The sequence below is a fragment of the Podarcis bocagei genome (genome assembly GCF_964188305.1).
Source record: "Podarcis bocagei genome assembly, chromosome: Z".
In the NCBI taxonomy this organism is placed as follows: domain Eukaryota; kingdom Metazoa; phylum Chordata; class Lepidosauria; order Squamata; family Lacertidae; genus Podarcis; species Podarcis bocagei.
In genome coordinates, this window is record NC_138140.1 from 3,698,361 (window position 1) to 3,720,525 (window position 22,165).

Consider the following 22,165-nt stretch of genomic DNA (forward strand, 5'->3'; position numbering starts at 1 on the left):
ATAAAAATCATCCTAGTGAGTTGTGACTGAACTGGCTATCTTTTGTCTGCTCCCTGCCTTTCCATTACCAGGAGTTCGAGTAGACTTTGCTGGCAGCTTGATTTACCGTATTTTTCGCTCTATAACACGCACCCGACCATAACACGGACGTAGTTTTTAGAGGAGGAAAATCTGTAGGCATGCCACCCATAGGCATACCCTCCATAACACGCACAGACATTTCCCCTTACTTTTTAGGAGGAAAAAAGTGAGTGTTATGGTGCAAAAAATACGGTACATGTGTTGACCTTTACAAGGTGTGAGGAACTCAGGATATGCCTGAATGGCTTCAGGTCACTTTTTGAATTGAGACTAGTATCAGGCTTATACTGAGGTCAAGCAAGGTTCATGATGGAGAATCTCATGTCATATTTAAGCTAGTATGTCAGCCTTTATACTTGTGCTGTGATCTACAGAGATAAATCATATAATAAGTTCAGATTGACACACACAGCTGTTCACCTCAGTGTTCAGTTTAAGTCGGCACAGCAAAACAGCTTGTTATTCATATGGGGAAACCCAACCAGACGGGTGGGGTATAAATAATAAATTGTTGTTGTTGTCATCTCTATCACTTCCAAGCAGGTCTGGGGGGAGGTAGTACTGAGTTGGATGGACCAATGTTTTGCAAATTTATAAACTGCTTCACAGCAGTTTATTTCATGAATGACTGTGTCACAACTCAGGGAAAGACTTCTTAAACAGAAGCATCTTCAGTAGGCAGGCACCTAAAGATCATAACACTTGAGTGCCTGTCTAATTTTGGCTGGTAATTAGGCTCTTTAAAAACAGGGCTGGGGAACCTGCAGCCTGCGAATTTCATGTGTGTGGTGAGGAGAAGCAAATGGCGGGAAAGAGGGTGGCAGAAATACAGTAAAGGGGTGCTCTGCCCACCCTATGGCTGGCCTGCCCACCATTGGCACCAGTCCTGCCCAAAGCTGGCCTGTGGCCCCTGGCAGACCATCCCCAAGGGAATGTGGCCTCTGTTAGGAAAAAGGGTTCCTTGCCACAGAATAAAGCCAGGTGCTGGCACTGAAGTTCTGCTTTTTCACGGAACACCAATGCCACTAGATAGCAAAGGTGACCCTGAAGTTTTCAACATCCTTTTGCCTTGCAGATAGATTGTTCTACATCTACACTTCAGGCACAACGGGGCTGCCCAAAGCTGCAATCATTGTCCACTGCAGGTGAGCAAAATCATAAGGGATCGCTCTGTGTGGTGGGGGTGAGGAGACTCCCAGTCAATTCTGTTTTGTGTTACTCCTTGAAAAAAACAGGACTAAGTTTATTATAAACCCAAATCCAAAACAGCAGGTTGAAAGCATAGAAGCCCCATACTGTGCATATTTACTCAGAAGTAAGCTTAGGGTACAGGGACGCGGGTGGCGCTGTGGGTAAAACCTCAGCGCCTAGGACTTGCCGATCGCATGGTCGGCGGTTCAAATCCCCGCAGCAGGGTGAGCTCCCGTCGTTCGGTCCCAGCTCCTGCCCACCTAGCAGTTCGAAAGCACCCTTAAGTGCAAGTAGATAAATAGGTACCGCTTTATAGCGGGAAGGTAAACGGCGTTTCCGTGTGCTGCGCTGGTGCTGGTTCGCCGGAGCAGTTTCGTCACGCTGGCCACGTGACCCGGAAGTGTCTGCGGACAGCGCTGGCCCCCGGCCTTTTAAGTGAGATGGGCGCACAACCTAGAGTTGGACACGACTGGCCCGTATGGGCAGGGGTACCTTTACCTTTAAGCTTAGGGTGCACAGGGCAGGCTGTGTGGTGCCCATACCTCACGGTCCTACCCCCCAAAAAACTCCTGAAACCTGAGGCAATTGAAAGTAGCTATCCTATTTCCTCTTCTCCAGGCTAAACATACTCAACTCCCTTAGCTGTTCCTCATAAGGCTTGGTTTCCAGACAAATACTGATCTCTCTCTCTCTGGTCTCCCAATCCAGGTATTTCCGGATGGCAGCCCTGGTTTTCAACGGCTTCCGCATGCGACAGGACGATGTGGTCTATGACTGCCTCCCCTTATACCATGCAGCAGGTAACACCATCACCTTTAACCTTTCAGTCTTTTCCAAACTTACCTTTGATCCATCTGCTTCACTTTTATGATGGCTATATTGTTGGTGAACCATGAACAAAACGTCCAACTGAAATGAAGGGAATTTATAGAAACACAGGATGCTGCGTCACACAGAGTCAAACTGTTGGTCCATCAACAGCAGCAACAGCAGCATTTCAGACAAGAGCCTTTGCCAGCCCCACCCAAAGGTGCTAGGACTTGATCTTGGGACCTTCTGCATTCAGAATCTGTGTCCTACCCACCATTCTATACACTTGTTATTATTTAGAGGAAGGAAGTTCCAGGGTTCTGGAGGGACCCACAGGATTCTCTACATGCCATGCCCAGGTGATTTCTCCCACCCAGGCACTGACTTGGCAAGCTGGATTCTTCCCTTCCCAGGATCATGCCCTGGGGTCTTGTGTAGATTGGGTCTGAGCCAAACCGAGAACAGCAAAGTCTTGCTTCTCATAAGCTGGCCAGTCACCATTTCAGTTCCAGATTTCCTGCTGGCTAAAATGGGTTTACCACTCACACTTCCCTTCTAGGTAACATTGTTGGAGTTGGCCAATGCGTCCTGCATGGGATGACGGTCGTGATCAGGAAGAAATTCTCAGCTTCTAACTTCTGGGAAGACTGTGTGAAATACAACTGTACGGTGAGGCAGGGCTGAGACCATGGCTGTGTGGGTGGGGCAAAGAGGAGACCCATAGTATTGTAGAGTTGGAAGGGACACCCAAAGGGGGTCTAGTGATCTAGTCCTACCCCCTGCACTGCAGGTTTCACAACTAAAGAATGCCAACCTCCTCCTCCTCATCATCATCATCATAAACATCATAAAAATGCATGTGTGTGTATTTTTATATAACAAACAACAAAACACCAGACAAAGCAACAAATTCCTCCCAAAGGCAAACACATAGCGGCACATTTCCAAAGCATCTTAAGAGTCAGGGGATTGGCTCAGTAGCTGGAACACCAAGAACCTGTAAGGTGGATGTCGAGTTGGAGATTCTTCATCTCATGCAGACAAATAATGCCAAGGCTGGAAGGTGGCAGCACGAGAACAGGGCCCTTTCTGTGGTGGCTTCCTATTTGTGGAACACTCTCCCCAAGAGGCTCTCCAGGCACCTTCATTACATATCTATAGGCTCCAGATGAAAACATTGCTCTTAAGCTAGGCTCTCTGCTGAGTAAATGATCCATGGGCTTCTAAGGGGTTGCCTTCTCTAAGCCTTATTTCAAGAGCCGAATGCATTCCATTTAACATCCTGTGCCTAAAAAGGTGGGAGAGACATGAACTAAAACGTTAACTCTTTGAGAGGAGGGACAGGGTACAGATTTGTCAGGGGCCCACGTGAGAATCAAGGCTATCATTTCAAAGGTAGAAGACTGCATAGCTGCCACATGTAGGTCACCTCGTGCCATTCATCTCATTTTGTCCCTGACTACTTCTTCCTCTGCTGCTGCCATCAGATCGTACAGTACATTGGGGAGATATGTCGGTACCTGTTGAACCAGCCATCTCAAGAGGTGGAGAGGAAACATCGGGTCCGGATGGCTTTGGGCAATGGCCTGCGGGCTTCCATCTGGAAGGAGTTCACTGAGCGCTTTGGCATCCCCCAGATAGCCGAGTTTTACGGAGCCACCGAGTGCAACTGCAGTGTGGGCAACTTTGACAACAAGGTAAGGGCTGCCTTGTTGCTGAAGGCGTTGCTTGGTGTTTGCCCAGAGTGCCTGAGCCCTGGCTTTTGGCCCTGGGCCCCAGACCTCCTGCCCTTCATCCCTTTGCTTCCGTGGTGACCTCCAAAATTTTCTCCTCTGCAGCTGGGGGCTTGTGGCTTCAATAGCAGGATCCTTCCCAACATTTACCCCATCAACCTAGTCCGAGTGAATGAGGAAACTATGGAGCTGATCCGGGGACCTGACGGGCTCTGTATACGGTGCAAGCCAGGTGAGGCTGGATGGGAGGAAAGCAGCTGGGTAATCCTTGAATGAGAATAGGAGGGAGAGAACAGCAGGGCTGGGGCACTGTGTTCCTGACTTCCATGTTGCTGTGCCGCGATTTGCCGCTTCTGTGCATGCGCGTGACGGCATTTTGCATGTCTGCGCATGCGCGAGCAACGAAACCCGGAAGTAAGCCTTTCTGGTACTTCCGGGTTGCCGCAGGATGCAACCTGAAAACACTCAACCTGAAGCAAACGTAACATGAGATATGACTGTATATCCACTAATCCTAGCAATGGCCTTCTGAAAAGCAGCCAGCTTCATAAATGTTACCATCTTATACTTTTTGGTATATATGACAGACTGTAAAATACTGTAAAATAAAGTTTAAAAATGGGGCTCATCTTATACACGGATAGTGTGGGGGTGACAACGATGGGTGGGGGTGATCTCCCCCGTTTTCTTAAATTTGTGTCCCCAAAAATAGGGGGCATCTTATACACAGAGGCGTGTTATACACAGGAAAATACGGTACAGTCATACTTCATGTTACGTTTGCTTCATGTTACGTTCCTTCAGGTTACATCCTGCAGCGACCCGGAAGTACCGGAAAGGGTTACTTCCGGGTTTCGCCACTCGCGCATGCGCAGAAGCACTAAATCGTGCCGCGCACCTGCGCAGATACAGCGCTTCTGGTTGCGCTCTTTTCGTGTTACAAACAGGCCTCTGGAACGGATCCCGTTCTCAACCAGAGGTACCACTGTATATAGACATACAATTTAGTCTGAAGTTTGTCGCTGTGGGTTAAACCACAGAGCCTAGGACTTGCCGATCAGAAGGTTGGTGGTTTGAATCCCCGCGACGGGGTGAGCTCCCATTGCTCGGTCCCTGCTCCTGCCAACCTAGCAGTTTGAAAGCACATCAAAGTGCAAGTAGATAAATAGGTACCCCTCCGGCGGGAAGGTAAACGGCGTTTCCGTGCGCTGCTCTGGTTCGCCAGAAGCGGCTTAGTCATGCTGGCTACATGACCCGGAAGCTGTATGCCGGCTCCCTCGGCCAGTAAAGCAAGATGAGCGCCGCAACCCCAGAGTCGGTCACGATTGGACCTAATGGTCAGGGGTCCCTTTACCTTTACCTTTGTCCACCTTTACACTAGAGGGCACTCTAGCACTGCACTGGAAGAGGGAAACCTGTCCCCCCCCCCCCCTGCCACATTAGCTCTTGAGTGCCTTGTGGTTAGCCAGGCACTGATAAACTGTATAAATGAAGATCCTACAATCTAGGCACTAGATTCTTTCTGGGGAACAATGAGTGATTATCAGCAAAGTACTTTTATCCTTAAGCAGCTGAAACTTTAACAGCTGTAAGGCTGTTTTAATCCGTCATGATTTTATGTCTTAATTCTGAGTGAACATACAGAGGATTTTGCTGTTAGTTGAGTCATCTACTCATCAACTGATCTAATTCAAAGCTTGGAAATCCTTTTAAAGAAAGATGTTTCCAGCACTTCTGATGACTGTGTGTTTGTGTATGAGCACACATGCCCAGTACAGATCTTCGTGGCTCTAATCGAAATAATGTTCTGTAGCCAGATAGGTTGTCCCTCTCTTCCCAGCTCCCAATGTGGTGATGGAATCATTTTAATTTGGACCAAAGTATGAGGGAAAGGATCAAATACAGCCTCTTCCCCTTTCATAGAATCATAGAATTGTAGAGTTGGAAGGGAGAACAAGGGTCATCTAGTCCAACCCCCTGCAAAGCAGTAATCTTTTTGCCCAATCTTAACCCTGAGATTAAGAGTCTTATGCTTTACTCACTGAGCTATGCCATGGTCTTTTATTTTTGCTGCATTTCCAGTTATGATTGCCTCCCTAATGCAATTTGCGGGGGGGGGAGGGGAGGAGAGAAAATAAATGGATATTAAAGCAGCACTATACTAACTTGTAAATGGAGAGGTTAAACTGATAAGAGTTGATTCCTAGAGAGAGGACGCAGACCATAGAGAAGGAAATGGCTAGAGTAATCTGCATAAGTCAGGGGTCCCCAAACTAAGGTCTGCGGGCCAGATAAGGCCCGAGGGACTCGTTCATCTGGCCCGCGGCGACCCCCGCCTCCCACTGCCACCGCCTGCTCTTACCAGCACTGCACTGCACAGCTGCCCACTTCCAGGTCGGAGGAGCAGCGGAAATAGCTGGTGCGCATGCACAAGCGTTATTTCCGGTGCACATCTGGGTCGGAGGAGGCCCATGCACATGCGCACAAGCTATTTCCGGTGCTCCTCCAACCTGGAAGTGCGCCGGAAATAGCGTGTGCACCCGTATGGGCATGCGCTCCCCTGACTTCCGGCCCGCCACACAATTGGCACTGGAGGCACCAGCCCGAGGCGTGGTAAGTTTGCTGACCCCTGGCATAAGTCATAGCCATCCCCAAAATCCACTGAACAGCAGTGCAATGGGTCATCAGTGTAGGGCCATAAGAAACCTGTACCTGGGGAAATTGCAGTTCATCAAGTTAAAAAGTAAAAGTGGGATTTTCTGGGCTGTGTTAAGACAGAAGTTGTGCAGGGAAAATATGAGACGGGGATATTGTGCTCAGAGAGTTTTGCCAAGTGATGTTAATCCTTCATGCATGAAAACTTCTGTTAATCTGTAAGATGAAACAAGACACTTAGTTGTCCTTATTATAAATGTAAGAAGAAGAAGAAGAAGAAGAAGAAGAAGAAGAGGAGTTTGGATTTGATATCCCGCCTTTCACTCCCTTTAAGGAGTCTCAAAGCGGCTAACATTCTCCTTTCCCTTCCTCCCCCTCAACAAACACTCTGTGAGGTGAGTGGGGCTGAGAGACTTCAGAGAAGTGTGACTAGCCCAAGGTCACCCAGCAGCTACATGTGGAGGAGCGGAGACGCGAACCCGGTTTCCCAGATTACGAGACTACCGCTCTTAACCACTACACCACACTGGCTCTGGAAAATCTATTTTTTCATGAGCTCACTACCAGCCGGGATCTGGTCAGTGCATGGATGGATGACTGCCTGGGATCCATGGGATCCAGAATGGAAGAAATGTGGGGTATAAATGTTGGATATGAGAGTTTATTTTGCCTACACTTGCAGCTTAATCATTTGTGCCTGTCATCTCGGTCCAATGCTTTGGAGTGCAGCTGGAAGATACTGGAGCAAACGAAGGCCAAGTTTCAGGAGGCTCCTGGCCTATACGTCCAGGTGGAGAGCAATTCTCCTTTTAACTCAGGGAACACATGTGCCCTTTCCCATGACATTGCTGCTCTGCCAAATGCCTCTTCTGCCTCCTCTTGCATTGCTATTATGTGGTGGCCATGTAAGGTGTCCTTCTCTGCCCACAGGAGAGCCAGGCCAGCTGGTTGGGCGCATTGTCCAGAGCGATCCTTTGCAGCGCTTTGATGGCTACTTGAACAATGAGGCCAACAATAAGAAGGTTGCCCATGATGTCTTCACCAAAGGCGACTGTGCCTATCTCACAGGTGAGGTCCTCCTTCTCCTATATATATATCCTGCTGCCTCTGTGCAAAGCTGCCTTCTTCCAGGTAGCAAGACCATTTGCCTGCCTAATACCAACCAATCTGCCTGCACTTACTGGCAGTGGCTTCCCAGGGATTCAGGCTGGGGTCTCTTGCAGCCCTGCCTGGAGGTGCCAATTGAATATGGGACCTTCTGCATGCAAAGCAGATGATCTGCCACCAAGCCACATTCTTTTCTACATGGTGCTTAGGGAACAACTTGCACCTTAATATCAGCAAGGCAAAGGAGATGGTGTTGGACTTTGGGAGGAAGAGAGGGGAACTAGCCCTGCTGTACATTGGGGAGGGCTGTGTGGAGAGAGTCTCTTCCTTTAAATTCCTAGGAGTTTATCTAAGTGAAGACCTTACTTGGAAAATCAATACAACCCAGGTGGTTAAGAAAGCCCAACAGAGACTCCATCTCCTCAGAGTATTGCGAAAGAACGATGTCAATCAACATTTTATGATCTCCTTCTACCTGTCAACAATAGAAAGTGTCCTTTCATACTGCATCACGGTGTGGTACGCTGGTTTGACATCATCTGATAGGAAGTGCCTACAGAGGGTGGGGAATACAGCACAAGATATTATGGGCTGTCCTGTGAATCCGCTGGATGAAACAGCGGAAGAACGTTGCCTCAGGAGAGTGAGGGAAATTCTCAGGGATGATTCACACCCTGGCCAGCACTTTCTTGATCTCTTGCCCTCAGGCAGAAGATATAGAAGCACCAACAGGGTAAAGAACAGCTTCTATCCATGGGCTGTTAGGCTGCTAAATGTGGGTATGCGTCAGTAAACGAGGGTAATTAAGACTAAGAGAGCTGAGTGGGGGGTGCTCATGTGATCTCACTGTATACAAGTTGTACAAGTGACAATAAAGTATTTCAATTTCAATTTCCCCTAATAGCATTGGAAGCTGCCTTATACTGAATCAGGATATTGGGACTTTGTCTTCACCAAATTGCCATTTTAATCCATTGACTTTCCTGTTCAGTTGGCCATTGGGGACTCCATTAAGCCTTCCCAACTTGGTGCTTTCCATACATTTTATTTCTTTTAAAAAATATTTCTTTTAAAAATTATTAAAGAAGTGTAGAACAATTGACAAATAGGAGGAAATAACCGAAAGCAGGATTAATTTTTTTAAAAAATCTGCAGCTCCCAGTAGCCCCCATCAATCTGGCCGGATGGTCAGGAACAGCAGGAATTGTAGCCCGAGAAATACTGTATTTTTCCATGTAGAACTTTGGGCAATCTCCCCACAAAAAGCTCAAAGTTGTTCTGTTTGATGTTTAAAATACTGGTTTCTAAATTTGGGTTAAAAAAATAGGGGTTGTCATATATGGGGGCGTCTTATACACGGAAACATACGGTATCTGGTGAGCACCAAGTTGGGGATGAGTGCCCCCGGTTTGGCATTCATGGGGCAACTCTTCTTTTTGCCTTCTATGGACAAGAATGGAAGATCAGAATGCTCTTTTGGATTTTGTGAGGGGCCCTGCAACAAAACATTGCAGTGTGAAGAACTCCTACTCCAATCCATTCTCCCTCTGTCCTGGTTTTGTTTGTTTCCACCACCAATGTACCATGAGACACACTCAGCCCTCAATGTACTGTTTTTTGGGATAGAAGGGTCATCCGTTCATTGCCCCCCCCCCCAATTTTCTTATTCTGCACACCTCAATGTTCCCAAGAGCCTGTTGATACCTTATGGATGGTGTCTTTAAGGTTTTATAAGCAACAGCACTCACCTCTGAATATTGGAAATAGAAAGAGTGTTTTTAAAAATTACCTGGAAGTAGCTTCCTTGTTCCAACAATTCCATTGGCTATTGGTCTGTTTCCGGGCACCATTCAAAGTGCTGGTTATGACCTATAAAGCCTTACACGGCTTAGGTCCAGGCTATCTGAAAGACTGTATTCACTCATACAAACCTGCCTGGTTTCTGAGATCTTCAAGAGAGGCCCTTCTCTCAGTCCTTCCACCCTCACAGGCATGCCTGGTGGGGACGAGGGAGAGGGCCTTCTCAGTGGTGGCTGCTCCCAGACTCTGGAACTCCCTCCCTAGAGAAGCCAGACTGGCTCCCTCCTTGCTGTGCTTCTGCCGGCAAGTGAAGACCTTCCTATTCCAACAGACCTTTGGGAACTGACAGCTTTTGAGGAAACGGCTGGTGCTATGTCGTTTTTATTGCTATTGTCTGTGTTTTTAAGGCATCTTTTTATACAATTTTATTCCCATTAGGGTCTAGTTACATTTTAACTATTCTCTTTTCTATGTTTTTAGCTTGATCTATTTTATCTGTGTAAGCGTGCCTTGAGTCCTGGACTGGGGAAAAGCCAGGATATAAACAATTATTATTTCTTCTTCTTCTTCTTCTTCTTCTTCTTCTTCTTCTTCTTCTTCTTCTTCTTCTTCTTCTTCTTCTTTGCTAGTTGCAAAGCGACTTACAACAACCAAATAATAACTGCTGGGTGCTGTAGTGATAAAGGCGTAGGTGGCGAAGGACCACACTTTCATCTTACTGTTATTTCTCTCTCTCCCCAACCCCACCCCGCAATGGCTCCCTTTAGGTGATGTTCTGATCATGGACGAGTTGGGCTACATGTTCTTCCGAGACCGCACAGGAGACACTTTCCGCTGGAAGGGCGAGAACGTCTCCACGACGGAGGTGGAGGGGATGCTCAGTCGCATCCTAAACATGACAGATGTCGTGGTTTACGGGGTGGAAGTTCCAGGTAATGGGTGGCAAGCGTTTCTGGGTTCTCCTCCAATGTTGCCCTTCTCTTTTCCTGCAAGGCGGAAAGTTGATTACTGGTAGTTCACTGGACTGTTTGAGGTAGATCAGCAAGAGTTTCTGACTCCGAACTGTTTAAAATAGCACCGAGTAAAAACTCCACACACTGGTCTTGGAGCTGTGAGGATCACAGTCCTGTTTGTTTCCAGGCCCAGTTATTCAATGTGGTGTTTTGTTTATCTTTACAGCTCCAACCCAGGGACAAGGAACACGCAGCCTTCCCAGATGCTGTTGGGCTCTCATCATCTCTGACCAGCATGGCCAATAGTCAAGGATGATGGGATTTGTAGTCTAACAACATCTGGAGAGCCAGAAGAGTTCCATGCCTCTGCCAAATATTCTGGGCCCAATATACTTCAGGGAATGCCTTCAACCTCATGAATTTCATGGGAATGTCTTTACCCTGGCAAGTGGTAAAATAATTTGTGGATGCATCAAACTCCTGCAGTCACTTGTCAGCTAGAAGATTTCATGCTGTGATATTTTGGCATGATGGAACAACACAGCTTAGGAAAAGGGGGAATGGCAGTGCTGTCCTTGCTCAAGTAGAGGTCTGTGGTCCCTACTTTTAAATTTATTTGGAAGTGCTGGTGCAAACCTTTAAAGCCCTTCCTAGCCTATGAGCAGACTACCTCAGGGATCACCTCTTCTCCATTTGCTCTGGCTTGTAGATCGGGTTCTGAGTCTTCTGCTCTACATCCCATCAACATTTGCGACACAATGGGCAGCTATGAGAGATGGAGCCTTTTCGCTGGTGGTGCTGTAGTTCAGCCCTTATGGTCCCTGGCTTAAAAAGTCACTATGGACACATCCACACCATAAATTTACAGCAGTATCATACCACTTTAAAGAGTTTTGGCTTTCCCCAAAGCTGGGGTGAAACTTTATTTCACCTAGGTCAAAGACCCAGCTTGGCATCCCCAAATGTGCATTGTGTGTGTGTGTGTGTGTGTGTGTGTGTGCGCGCGCACACACACACACACACACACACACACACACACACACACACAGGCTGGGAGGTGCAATGGTCCCCCTCTGGAAGCTTCACCTGGGGCAAAAGCCCTGACTAGTCCCCACCCCAACTCCATAGCTGCAAAAAAGCATCCTGGGAACTCCTGAATGTTGTAAGGCAACCCCTATTCTCCTCTGTGGGGAATTTCTAGAGTGCTGTTACCATTGATCCCTCTTCCCAGGGTGCTCTGGGAACTGTAGGAATGTGAAGGGGAATAAGGGTCTCTTAACAAACCATAGCTTCTAGGATTCTTTGGGAGAAGCCATGACTGTTTAAACTGGTGTGATAGTGCTTTAATTAGATGGTGCAGGTAGTTGTTCAGAGTCATCTTCAAACAGTTGTGGAAAGAACCATTTTGAAGGAGTTGCTGCTATTTAGTGCCCAATATTGGAAGGTTGGCGGTTCTAACCCTGCTCCTGTTGTTCGGTCCCTGCTCCTGCCCACCTAGCAGTTTAAAAGCACGTCAAAGTGCAACTGGGTAAATAGGTATCACTCCGGCGGGAAGGTAAACGGCGTTTCCGTGTGCTGGCTTGGTTCGCTAGAAGTGGCTTAGTCATGCTGGCCACATGACCCGGAAGCTGTATGCGGACAAACGCCGGCTCCCTCGGCCTATAGAGCAATCTTTTAATGTCTGATGTGTTACTGTATTTTAATATTTTGTTGGAAACTGCCCAGATGGGCGGGGTATAAATAATTTATTATTATTATTATTATTATTATTATTATTATTATTATTATTATTACTATTACTATTACTATTATCTCTATGAGAGCAGCTCTAGAAACCTCAGAGTGTGTTTTTTGTGTTCTAGGAACTGAAGGGAAGGCTGGGATGGCAGCAGTTGTGGATCCAGACCATTCCTGTGACTTGGAGAGCTTTGCAGAGGAAATGAAGAAGGCGCTGCCTGCTTATGCCCGACCTGTTTTCCTGCGTCTGCTTTCGGAAGTGCACAAGACAAGTGAGTCTCCTTGACAGAGATACATAAGACGCTTTAATCTGATTGTGAAACATGGAGTTTTTCTTGGAATGTTTTTCAGAAGCCACATCAGTGTAAAATCAGTCTGTAAACAAATTGCACCTACAGAAAAGGAGACTCTTGTCTGCTCCACATGTGAGCTGTTAATACTTTTCTGGAATGTAGTTCAGCACAAATGCATTTATTTAATACAATTTCTAACAAATAAGTCCAGCATCCTGTTCTCACAGTGGCCACCCAAATGCCTCTGGGAAACCTGCAAGAAGGATCCGACCACAAGACCCCTTCCCCAACCCATGGCTTCCTCCATGTGCTCCATATTATATAGTTTTTCCATGCCTTTGCTTCTGCAAAGAAAACCTCCACCATCCTATCCACTGCTGTTCTCAGTCAAATCCTATTTGCGTCTTGTTTACACTGTGTTTTAAAATAATCTATAAACATGTTCCAATCCTCATTAAAGTCAGTCTCTTTTTTATGTCTAATTTTACAAGTCAAACTAGCCAATTCTACATATTCTGTCCATTTCAACTGCCATTCTTCTTTAGTAAGATACTGCTTCTTCATGGCATTTTGGTGTATATAATATTTACGTGGCTGTTGTTGCATAAAGAAATAGATTTACCTGTTTTTTTGGGGACACCTATTCCAATTATCCCTAATAAAAAGGCTTCTGGTCTTTTGGGGAGAGTTACCTTAAATATCTTTTTTATCTCATTATAGATCATCTCCCAAAAGTCTTTAGCCATTTTACCCATCCACCACATGTGATAAAATGAACATTCTGCTTCTTTACATTTACAATAGATGTTTGGTGCAAATTTATACATCTTTGCCAACTTACTTGGTATCAGATACCACCTGTGTATCATTTTCATAAACTTTTCCCTCAAAGTGTAACACGCTGTGGTTTTCAGCCCAGATTTCCACAACTTTCCCTATGGTTCTGATTCTATACTATGCCCCATATCCTCAGCCCAAAGGATCGTGGCAGATTTAACCCTTTCATCTTTGGCTTCCCATTCTAACAATATCTTATCCATCCTCAAAATCAGTTTTTCTCTATTGCATCACAGAACAACTAATAAAGCGAAAGGATATGTGGACAGTCTGGTATAAATCCACCACTAATAATACACTAGTACAGTGGTACCTCGGGTTAAGAATTTAATTCGTTCTGGAGGTCCGTTCTTAACCTGAAACTGTTCTTAACCTGAGGTACCACTTTAGCTAATGGGGCCTCCCGCCGTGGCCGCATGATTTCTGTTCTCATCTTGAAGCAAAGTTTTTAACCCGAGGTACTATTTCTGGGTTAGTAGAGTCTGTAACCTGAATCGTCTGTAACCCGAGGTACCACTGTACTGCATCAGTGACATGCTGCAGAATAACATGCAACGCCCCCCAAAAGCACCAGTCTGGAGGGGCACAGAAGGTCCTCCAAAACTTCACACCTGCTCTCCACACACCTACACCCATCACCTGCTGCTAGAGGTAGCTGTCTCAGTAGGGCTGGTCCTGATGTCAGATAATAATAATAATAATAATAATAATAATAATAATAATAATAATAATAAATTTATACCCCGCCCTCCCCGGCCAGAGTCGGGCATAGGGCGGCTAACACCAGTAAAATTACAATAAAAACATAGGGGGGGAACCAATTTAAAATACAGGTTAAAATGCATTTAAAAATGCAGCCTCATTTTAAAAGTAGCCCATGGATCAAAACCGTAAGGGAAAGGAAACATAAGGGTCAGACCGAGTCCAAAGCAAAGGCCAGACGGAACAGCTCTGTCTTGCAGGCCCTGTGGAAAGATGTCAAGTCCCGCAGGGCCCTAGTCTCTTGTGACAGAGCGTTCCACCAAGTCGGGGCCAGTACTGAAAAGTCCCTGGCCCTAGTTGAGACCAATCTAACCACCTTGCGACTTGGGACCACCAAAATGCTCTGTAATTGGTGAACATATAGCATGGCAGCAAGTGTACTGCTCCTGGCTCAGTGGCAGAACATTTGCATCCCTGCCAGAAGCCCCAGAAAGCCACTATGAATCAGTGTGGACAATGCTGAGCGGGTTCAGTAAAAGGCAGTTTCCTTCCTGTGCCCCTAGGCATACATTTCATTACCGTACTTTCCGCTTTCCCTTTACAATGAAGAACTGAGGTGAAAACACAAGGACAACATCCCTTAATCGCCTTTTCTTCTTCTTCTTCTTCTTCTTCTTCTTCTTCTTCTTCTTCTTCTTCTTCTTCTTCTTCCTGCCTCCCTTCATCTTCTCTGCTCTCAGGTACCTTCAAGTTCCAGAAAATGGACCTGCGTAAGGAGGGATATGATCCCAATGTGGTGAAGGACAAGCTTTATTTCCTGGAGCCCCGGCAGTGCCGCTACCTCCCGTTGAACGAGGACATCTTCAAGAGAATCCAGTCAGGACAAATGAAGCTGTGAAACAGCCCCTGATCTTCTGCCCCTCTGTCTAGGGTAGGGTGGTGGGACTGGAGTTTGCATAGGAAAGGAAAAGCCAGTGGTGGTTAGAGATTTAACAAAATGGCGGCGGGGGGAAGGGGGGAGGCACAGCGAGTTGTTTTTTTGGTTTCGTTTATGATTTGACCTGTTTTTGTAGAAGACGATGGCCAATGGCAGCCTCCCCCAACCTGGTGCCCTCCAGGAGTTTCGGACTATAACTCCCATTGTGAGGGAAGTTTGCCATATGGTTTGCAGGGGGACAGCTGGGGGCGGGGGGCAGGTTGATGCATACCAAAGCATAGAAGCACTATGGCTTTATTTTCTACTTGGTTGGGACAGTGGCCGTGCTGTTTCCTGTTCCTCTGGGTTGAGCATGCTAGGTCAGTGTGTCAGTTTCAAAGGCTCTGCCCTCCGGTTCCCCAGGCCCCATCCACCGCTCTACATTTAAAACAATGCCACACCATTTTGAACAGCCATGGCTCCCACCCCCCACAAAGAATTATAGGAACTAAAGTTTGTTTAAGGTGCTGAGAGTTGTCAAAAGGCCACCTGTTCCCTTGCCAGAGCTGAAATCCCTCTTCACAGAGAACTCCGGGGATTATAGCTCTGTGAGGGGGTGGGCCTCCTAACAAATTTTGGGACCCTTAGCAAACTACAGCTCCCAGGATTCTTGGGAGGGGAACCCATGACAGTTAAAAGTGGAACGGTACTGTTTTAAATCTATAGTGCGGACGAGGCCCTGATCTCCCTTTGCCCCTTTTCTGTATTTCCCCATAGGACCCACAAGGGCTGCACTGCTTCACTACGCCTCTGGGTGGTGCTATTGTGCTTCGTTTCTCTGGGGTCCACCTTTGATCCTTCTCCCTTGCCATGGTTGTGATTATAACTTTTTATGAGGAGAGATTGTCTCTCTCGACTGCACTGTCCCTAGTTTGCGGAGTGGGCAGGAAGGGCACAGTGACTCAACTTATTCCAGGGATATGGGTGGTGTGTTTGGTTTGGTTTTACTTTCACAAATGGATGTTTATTTGTATGTGAGGGTTTTCATATTATTATTTTTTTGCAATTTATTGCAAGTTCCATTTTGTTTTTAAAGAAACAGGAAAGGGTTAACGGCAAGCTTACAATTCTGCCCACAGTGCAAGCTGGTTGGCTTTTCATTCCCCCCCCCCCTTTTTTTTGTACAGTAGTCTGGCCAACAGCATCTCATTCTGTGTCTCATGTATGAACACAGACGTCTTCATTCTGCTTCTCCTATAGGGGTGGGGGAGCTTTAAAAGGGTCAGAGGCAACAATTCTCCTTTGGTCAGTTCCTTCATCTGATGGCTCAGCATTTGTGTCTCAGTGTGAATCCCACCTCTTTCTTAAGTTTTGCTAGGTGGCCTTTCCACCTTCTGCATTTTCAGAAAGGTGTGTGTGTGTGTGTGTGTGTGTGTGCGCGCGCACGCTTGCGCTTCAAATTGCTCTTAAGTGATTTTCACGAACAAAGATACAGGGGCATGTTGGTTGCTTGGCTTCCTCAAACCCACCACTGTCAATGGCACAGTGTACTGTCAGGATGGCACTAGGGTGCATGTGCAAATAAGACCCCATGAATGCATCCCTGTTCCAGAGGAGCAGGTGCATGGCACTTGTGGGTTGTTCATTTTATATGCATGGGGACAAGGGGGCCTGGTGCCAGCTGCCCAAGGCAGTCCAGAAGGCTCAGGGCCATCACAGGTTCCATTTAATTCCTTGCGTCACCAGGGTGGAGCCTCGCCTGAGATGAAGGCCTGTTTGGGTGTGAGCCAGGTGATGCCATTCATGCTGTGATTCTGTCTCTCTACTTAGCCATAGAACTGAATGGCAGGACCCTTGCCGGGGAAAAGGAAGCCCGGCCTCATCTCACTAGCGCCTACCGGAAGTGTCAGTCCAAACGATTGATGAGTGCTTCAGTTCTTCTGCTATGTGCAATGTTTGCACACGTGCTGTGAGTTACTGCACACCTGTTTGGGAGAGGCCACAGCCCAGCTGTAGAGCATGTGCTGTTGCATATAGAGACAAAGGTTGCTGCTTCAGTCTCTGGCAGGGCTGGGGAGAATCTCTGCCTGAGACCGTGGAGGAGTTTGCTGGCCACACTGGACTTGGATGAAGCAGTGCTTTGACTTCACACAAGACAGCTCCTTATCTCCTAGTACTTTGCACAAGGGTGTGCATTGGTGCCATCCCGCATAGCTGTCAACTTTCAGATTTGAAAATAAGGGATCAGCAGCCTCACCTGTCCCACGGACAGTCTACGGGATATCTAACAATCCGGAATAGCAGTGGGAAACGGCGCTGGAATAAGGGAATTTCCCACAAAAAAAGGGAAGGTCGACAGCTATGGTCATCCAGGCAGGACTCTGGGGAAGGGATCGAAGGACCCCCTCAGCAGGGCTGGCTTACCATATTTTGAAGTAAGTTCCTCCAGTCTAAAATGACCTAAATGTAGAAGGATGGGAGAATAATCTCAGAGTTTGTAGCAACCCGGGAGTTCTTGGATCTAGTGCTATCCTGCAAGGCATAAGGCGTCTGCTCAGCTTCGTTTCAGCAACCTCCAAGGCAGGGGGCGGGGAGTCTGTGGCCTGTCTGGTGTCTTCGAGCTACGGTTCCCTTCATCCCTCGGCTATGCTGATGGGAGCTGCGTTGCCACAGGACCCCTGGCCCCACTCAGAGGAAGTCAGGGGCCCTTTGCTCTCTTGCTGCAGGCTGCTTTTGGGACTTCAGCTAGCCATTTGCCAGTTTTAATGCCAAAGTCCTTGCCCAGAAATATTTAGGTAGAGTAGGGTAATTGTCTTGGGAGTCGTAAATCAGAAAGGGGAGGGCTGCAACCAAAGGCATGCAGAAGGCATGCAACCCCGGCCATTGCCAGGTAGAGCTGGGAGAGATTTCTGTCCGAAAACCCAGAGGGCCACTGCCAGTCAGTGTCACCAATACTGAGCTAGATGGACCAATTGTCTGACTCTGTAAAAGGCAGCTTCTTGTGTTCCCACTGCCATCAGCCCAGGGTGGTATCCAAGTGGGTTCTACTCAGAGTAGTCCGATGGAAATTAATGAACCTGAGTTAGTCATGTCCATGAATTTCAGCAGGACTGCTTTCACTAGCACTGACATATTGTAAGATGCACCCTCTTCCCCAAAATAATGTTTAGCAGGTTGAAGTTGGAACAGTTTGCTTTGAACTGCATGGTTTCTCCACAAGGGCAGAAATCCAGTTTCTCTTGAGACACCAGCGTCACTTCCAGCCAGGTGACCTGTTCATTCAGCACTCATTCTGATCTGTTTACAGAAAATCTGCACTGCACAAAAATGAGAGTGACTTTTCCCGATAGGCTTGGGCTGCATTTCCCTTCAGTTTCCTTATTGCAAAAGTTAGGGCAGGGGGTTAGGAGCGGACAGCAGATTTGTTGCGCAAGGGCATGAATGAAATTTTAATTTGCCGCCTGAATTTGCCCGCATGTGTTTGGCTCCCCCTTAAGAATAGCAACAGCCTAGGAAGCACTGGTGGTTATTGAGGCAGACTAAACCTTGTCTGCTGGTCCTCCAAAATAGGAACAATCAAGCATAGAGGGGCAGTGCTTGAATTACTGGACTAGCGAGCACCTATGTCAGAAGAACTTTAGGTGATTCAAAAGCAGTGTAACTGCACCAGCTGAAGATATTTGGGGGCTCCAGTAATGATGTTGCCCTTCTTTGTTTGTGCTCATGAGAGGTAGACTTCGCTGCAGTTGCTTTGAGGGCTCTTTCGTGCCTCTAGATTCCTCTGTCTGTCTCTCTGTCTCTGTCTCTGTCTCTCTCTCTGTGTGTGTGTATGTACACTCACATGTATTGATTTGGATTGGGAAGCAAATCATAGGCCTGCCTTCTGGATCTCCCCTGGTGTCAGAGCTTGACCTGCGATTTCAGGGTTTTAGCCTCCTCTATAGGGTCTTCACATGGGTGAAATAAAAAAATCAAGACGAAGAGGGCAGAAGAGCAAAGAGTAAGGTTACCACAACTTCTGTCATAGAGCTTTGGTATGCTGATGACAACGTAGTGTGCACACGTTCAGAGGATGACCTCCAAACCATTCTAAATGTCTTCGCAGAAGCTTACAAAAAGTTTGGCCTATCACCCAACATTCAAAAAACCAAAGTGCTGCACCAACAAGTACAAAACAACCCCTCTGCAGCACCACAAATCCAACTCAATGGTGTAACGCTGGAAAATGTCAATCACTTCTCCTACCTGGGCAGTTATCTTCCCACAAGGGCTAACATTGATGCCAAAATCCAACATCGCCTGAGCTCTGCGAGTGTGGCTTACTCCCTATTTGAAGTGCAGAGTGTTTGAGGACCATGACAGTTGCAGGGAAACCAAAATGCTTGTTTACAAAGATATTGTACTACCAACCTTACTGTATGCTTGTGAAACATAGACCACATAAACTCCATCTCTAACTCCTCGAAAGATTCCATCAACAGTGTCTCCAAAAAATTTTACACATCACTTGGGAAGACAGGCGAACTAATACCAATGTACTGGAAGAAGCAAAGATCACCAGTGTTGAAGCAATGATTCTTCAACATCAACTTCGTTGGACTGGTCATGTTGTGCGGATGCCTCACATTCATCTTCCAAAGCAACTACTCTATTCCAAACATAGAAATGGAAAGCGTAATGCTGGTGGGTCAACAAAAGAGGTTTAAAGACTTTCTCAAGGCAAATCTTAAAAAATGTAGTATAAACACTAAAAATTGGAAAACACTTGCCTGCGAGTGCTCTAGGTGGACAACAGTCTTTACCAAAGTTGTCATGGGCTTTGAAGACACTCAGAACGCAAGGGAGAAATGTGCAAAGAGGAAGGCACGCCTGGCAAATCCACACCATGATGAGCTCTTGCCCGGGAGCCAATGTCCACACTGTGGAAGGACATGTAGATCCAGAATTGGCCTCCATAGTCACTTACGGACTCATTGTTAAAACCGTGTTTATGGAAGAGAATCTTACTCAGCTACGAGTGATTGCCAGAGAAAAAGAAGAAGAGGCAACTACTTCCTGTGTGCCTGAGAGCTTTTGCTCTTCACTCTGCTCCTCCCACCCCACCAGGCAGGCACTTGCTCTGCCCTTGCTCCCCAAGCTGCACCCCTTCATAGTTCAAGACTCAGGACACCTGATGACTCTGCTCCATCCCCACTACTGACCACAGACACCTGAGTGCAGTTAGGTGGTGGTCCAAAATAAAAAGCACCTACATAATGAGTCCTGTGGCTCTAGGAGGTGTTTTTTTGGGGGGGGGGTTGCACAGTATGGGCAAGATTCCCACAATGGGCATTTCACCTTCCCAGGGACCTACTGCTTACTCACTTTCCCACTCTGAGCCCAATCCATGTAACTGCCACAAAGAGGGCAAGCTAAGAGGCAGTTGTATTCATTCCACTTTGAGAAGCAGCTCCCACCACTTTGAGTTGGGATGGTTGGGGGCTTCTTTTAAAACCGCTGTGCATGATTCATTGGGCGAACTTCATGCACTTGTTGCTTTCCCCCTCCCCTCCACCCCAGTGTGCTGTGTTTTTAATGTGCTCAATAAGGTGGACTATTGAAGGCAGCAAAGAGCAAGCTTTTCCTAGCCAACCTTGTGTCTTAACTGTAGCCCCGAATACCAGATGATGCAGCCCGAGAGGTCTGCTTGCATTCCTCTTTACTGCAGCCTCCCCCGACCTGGTGTCCTCTGGACATTTTGGAATCCAGTTCCTATCAGCCCCGGCCAGCATGACCCAATGGCCAACGGTGATGGAAGTAGTAGAGTGTTGGGTGGGGGAAAGGCTGTTGTAGCGCATATGACTCTGGTGCAGGGAGGAAGACCCAAGAGTTCTGTGCTGGTGACATTGAAATCCAGGCTGCGTTCCTGAAGACAGAGTTAGTTACGGGCATGTCTTGCATGAATGGGTCATACACATTTGTAAAGTAGGCATGGAGAACATTTGCGGTTCTCCAGACGTTGGTCTTCCCAACTCCCACCTGCTGCAACCAGCATGGCCAATACTTAGGGGTGATGGGAGTTGTGTCTGGCAGGCTCCTGATGCTTACCATCTCTGTTTCTTAGAACAGGACTACATAAGGATATTCTCCCCATGCCTCTAGAGTTCTGGTTAACTGAAGCTTCCTTTGCAATCATATGGTGCAAGTAGCCAAAATGCACCATGGTGAAACGAAGCGTCCACAAGAGTGCTGTGAAGGTTCTTCTTGCCCCAGCTACTGAATGGGCTTCAGCTTGGGACATTTTGGTGGTGGAAGTACAGACAATTAAAATGGGTCTTTTTACTAATTATCATGGGGCACAGGGTCTGCCTGCTCTTTGGTGAACCTCAATCAGTTGGTCCCAATGGGAGCTTCTCTCTTTCTCTGGATTTAACAGCAATTGTGAATTGTGTTTGACTGGGCGGGGGTTGCTTGTACTCTGGTGCAGGAGGAAAGAATACACCCTCTCCACGTGTTGTGATCCAGATAGCACTGGGCCCATTCCAGTACCTGATATCAACTTCTCTCTATTTTAAAGAAGGCACAACAGCAAGTTTAGTATCCGGCTTGGCCGGCCCTACCATTGGACACCCAAAACCTGATGCCTGAGGTGGCTGCTTCTGGAACTGCCCAAAGAACACAGTTGATTAGGCAGTACCAAAATGTCTAAATAACTAAATGCATTGCCTCATAGTAGAGCCGATTCTGGAACAAGTGGTGCAAGAGTTAATGGCAGCTCCCATCAGCCCCAGCCAGAGTGACTAATGGCCAATGATGATGAGAGTTGGAGTCCAGCAACATCTGGAGGGCTGCAGGATCCCCAGTCCAGAGTCAGGCTGCTGTGCCTTCTTGCTGCTTCCTTGATTAAGCTGCTCCCTTCAGGTTGATCCACAAACAAACAGTATTTCGTGTGTGTGTGCAGTTGTGCACATGAAGACGTGGAGAACTTGTGGATGGACTGACTGTTTACAGAGGGGCAGCTGTTTAGAGCACACACTTTTCAGGCAGAATGTTGGATCCTAGATGCTTCCAGTTGAAAGGATCTGGAAGCATTTCTGCCTTGCACCCTGGAGAGCTGCTGCTAGTGACATAGATCCTCCAGGAATAAGAGAACACATAACTTGACCATGAATCAAGTAGCATCCTATGCTCTGAATTCTGCTTGTGTGTATGTGTGTAAACGTAGAGGTGTGCAACTGTGCTCTGCTGGGACCAAATAAAAAGGTGAGCCGGTGGTTTTACCCAATCCTGAGTCAAACTGCAATATCAACAAAGTACCCTGAGTCAGGTCAGCGCCTGCCAAAGCTTTGGCATATTCTGCTGCTTTTTGTC

The 22,165-nt window shown here is 47.1% G+C and overlaps 1 protein-coding gene and 2 long non-coding RNA genes across 4 annotated transcripts in view; 1 reads left to right on the forward strand and 2 right to left on the reverse strand.

Moving 5' to 3' along the window:
- The window catches only part of LOC308579094, a 60,195-nt gene extending 58,517 nt beyond the window's left edge, over positions 1–1,678 (reverse strand). The window contains exon 1 of the long non-coding RNA XR_014004276.1: positions 1,412–1,678. This is a non-coding gene — a long non-coding RNA (uncharacterized lncRNA). The remainder of the gene's footprint in view (positions 1–1,411) is intronic.
- The window catches only part of SLC27A4 (solute carrier family 27 member 4), a 34,268-nt gene extending 18,200 nt beyond the window's left edge, over positions 1–16,068 (forward strand). For both annotated transcript variants that reach the window (XM_081179749.1, XM_081179750.1), the window contains exons 6-14: positions 1,157–1,226; positions 1,981–2,072; positions 2,642–2,751; positions 3,570–3,779; positions 3,921–4,047; positions 7,401–7,538; positions 10,145–10,309; positions 12,193–12,339; positions 14,640–16,068. In XM_081179749.1, coding sequence (XP_081035875.1) covers positions 1,157–1,226; positions 1,981–2,072; positions 2,642–2,751; positions 3,570–3,779; positions 3,921–4,047; positions 7,401–7,538; positions 10,145–10,309; positions 12,193–12,339; positions 14,640–14,797 — 1,217 coding nt within the window. In that variant the 3' untranslated portion in view covers positions 14,798–16,068. The remainder of the gene's footprint in view (positions 1–1,156; positions 1,227–1,980; positions 2,073–2,641; positions 2,752–3,569; positions 3,780–3,920; positions 4,048–7,400; positions 7,539–10,144; positions 10,310–12,192; positions 12,340–14,639) is intronic.
- Positions 16,069–17,613: 1,545 nt separating this feature from the next.
- Positions 17,614–19,616, reverse strand: LOC308579104. The gene is made up of 2 exons (XR_014004288.1): positions 19,526–19,616; positions 17,614–19,404 (listed from the first exon to the last, which is right to left on the reverse strand). It is a non-coding gene; the product is annotated as an uncharacterized lncRNA (long non-coding RNA).
- Positions 19,617–22,165: the final 2,549 nt, after the last annotated feature.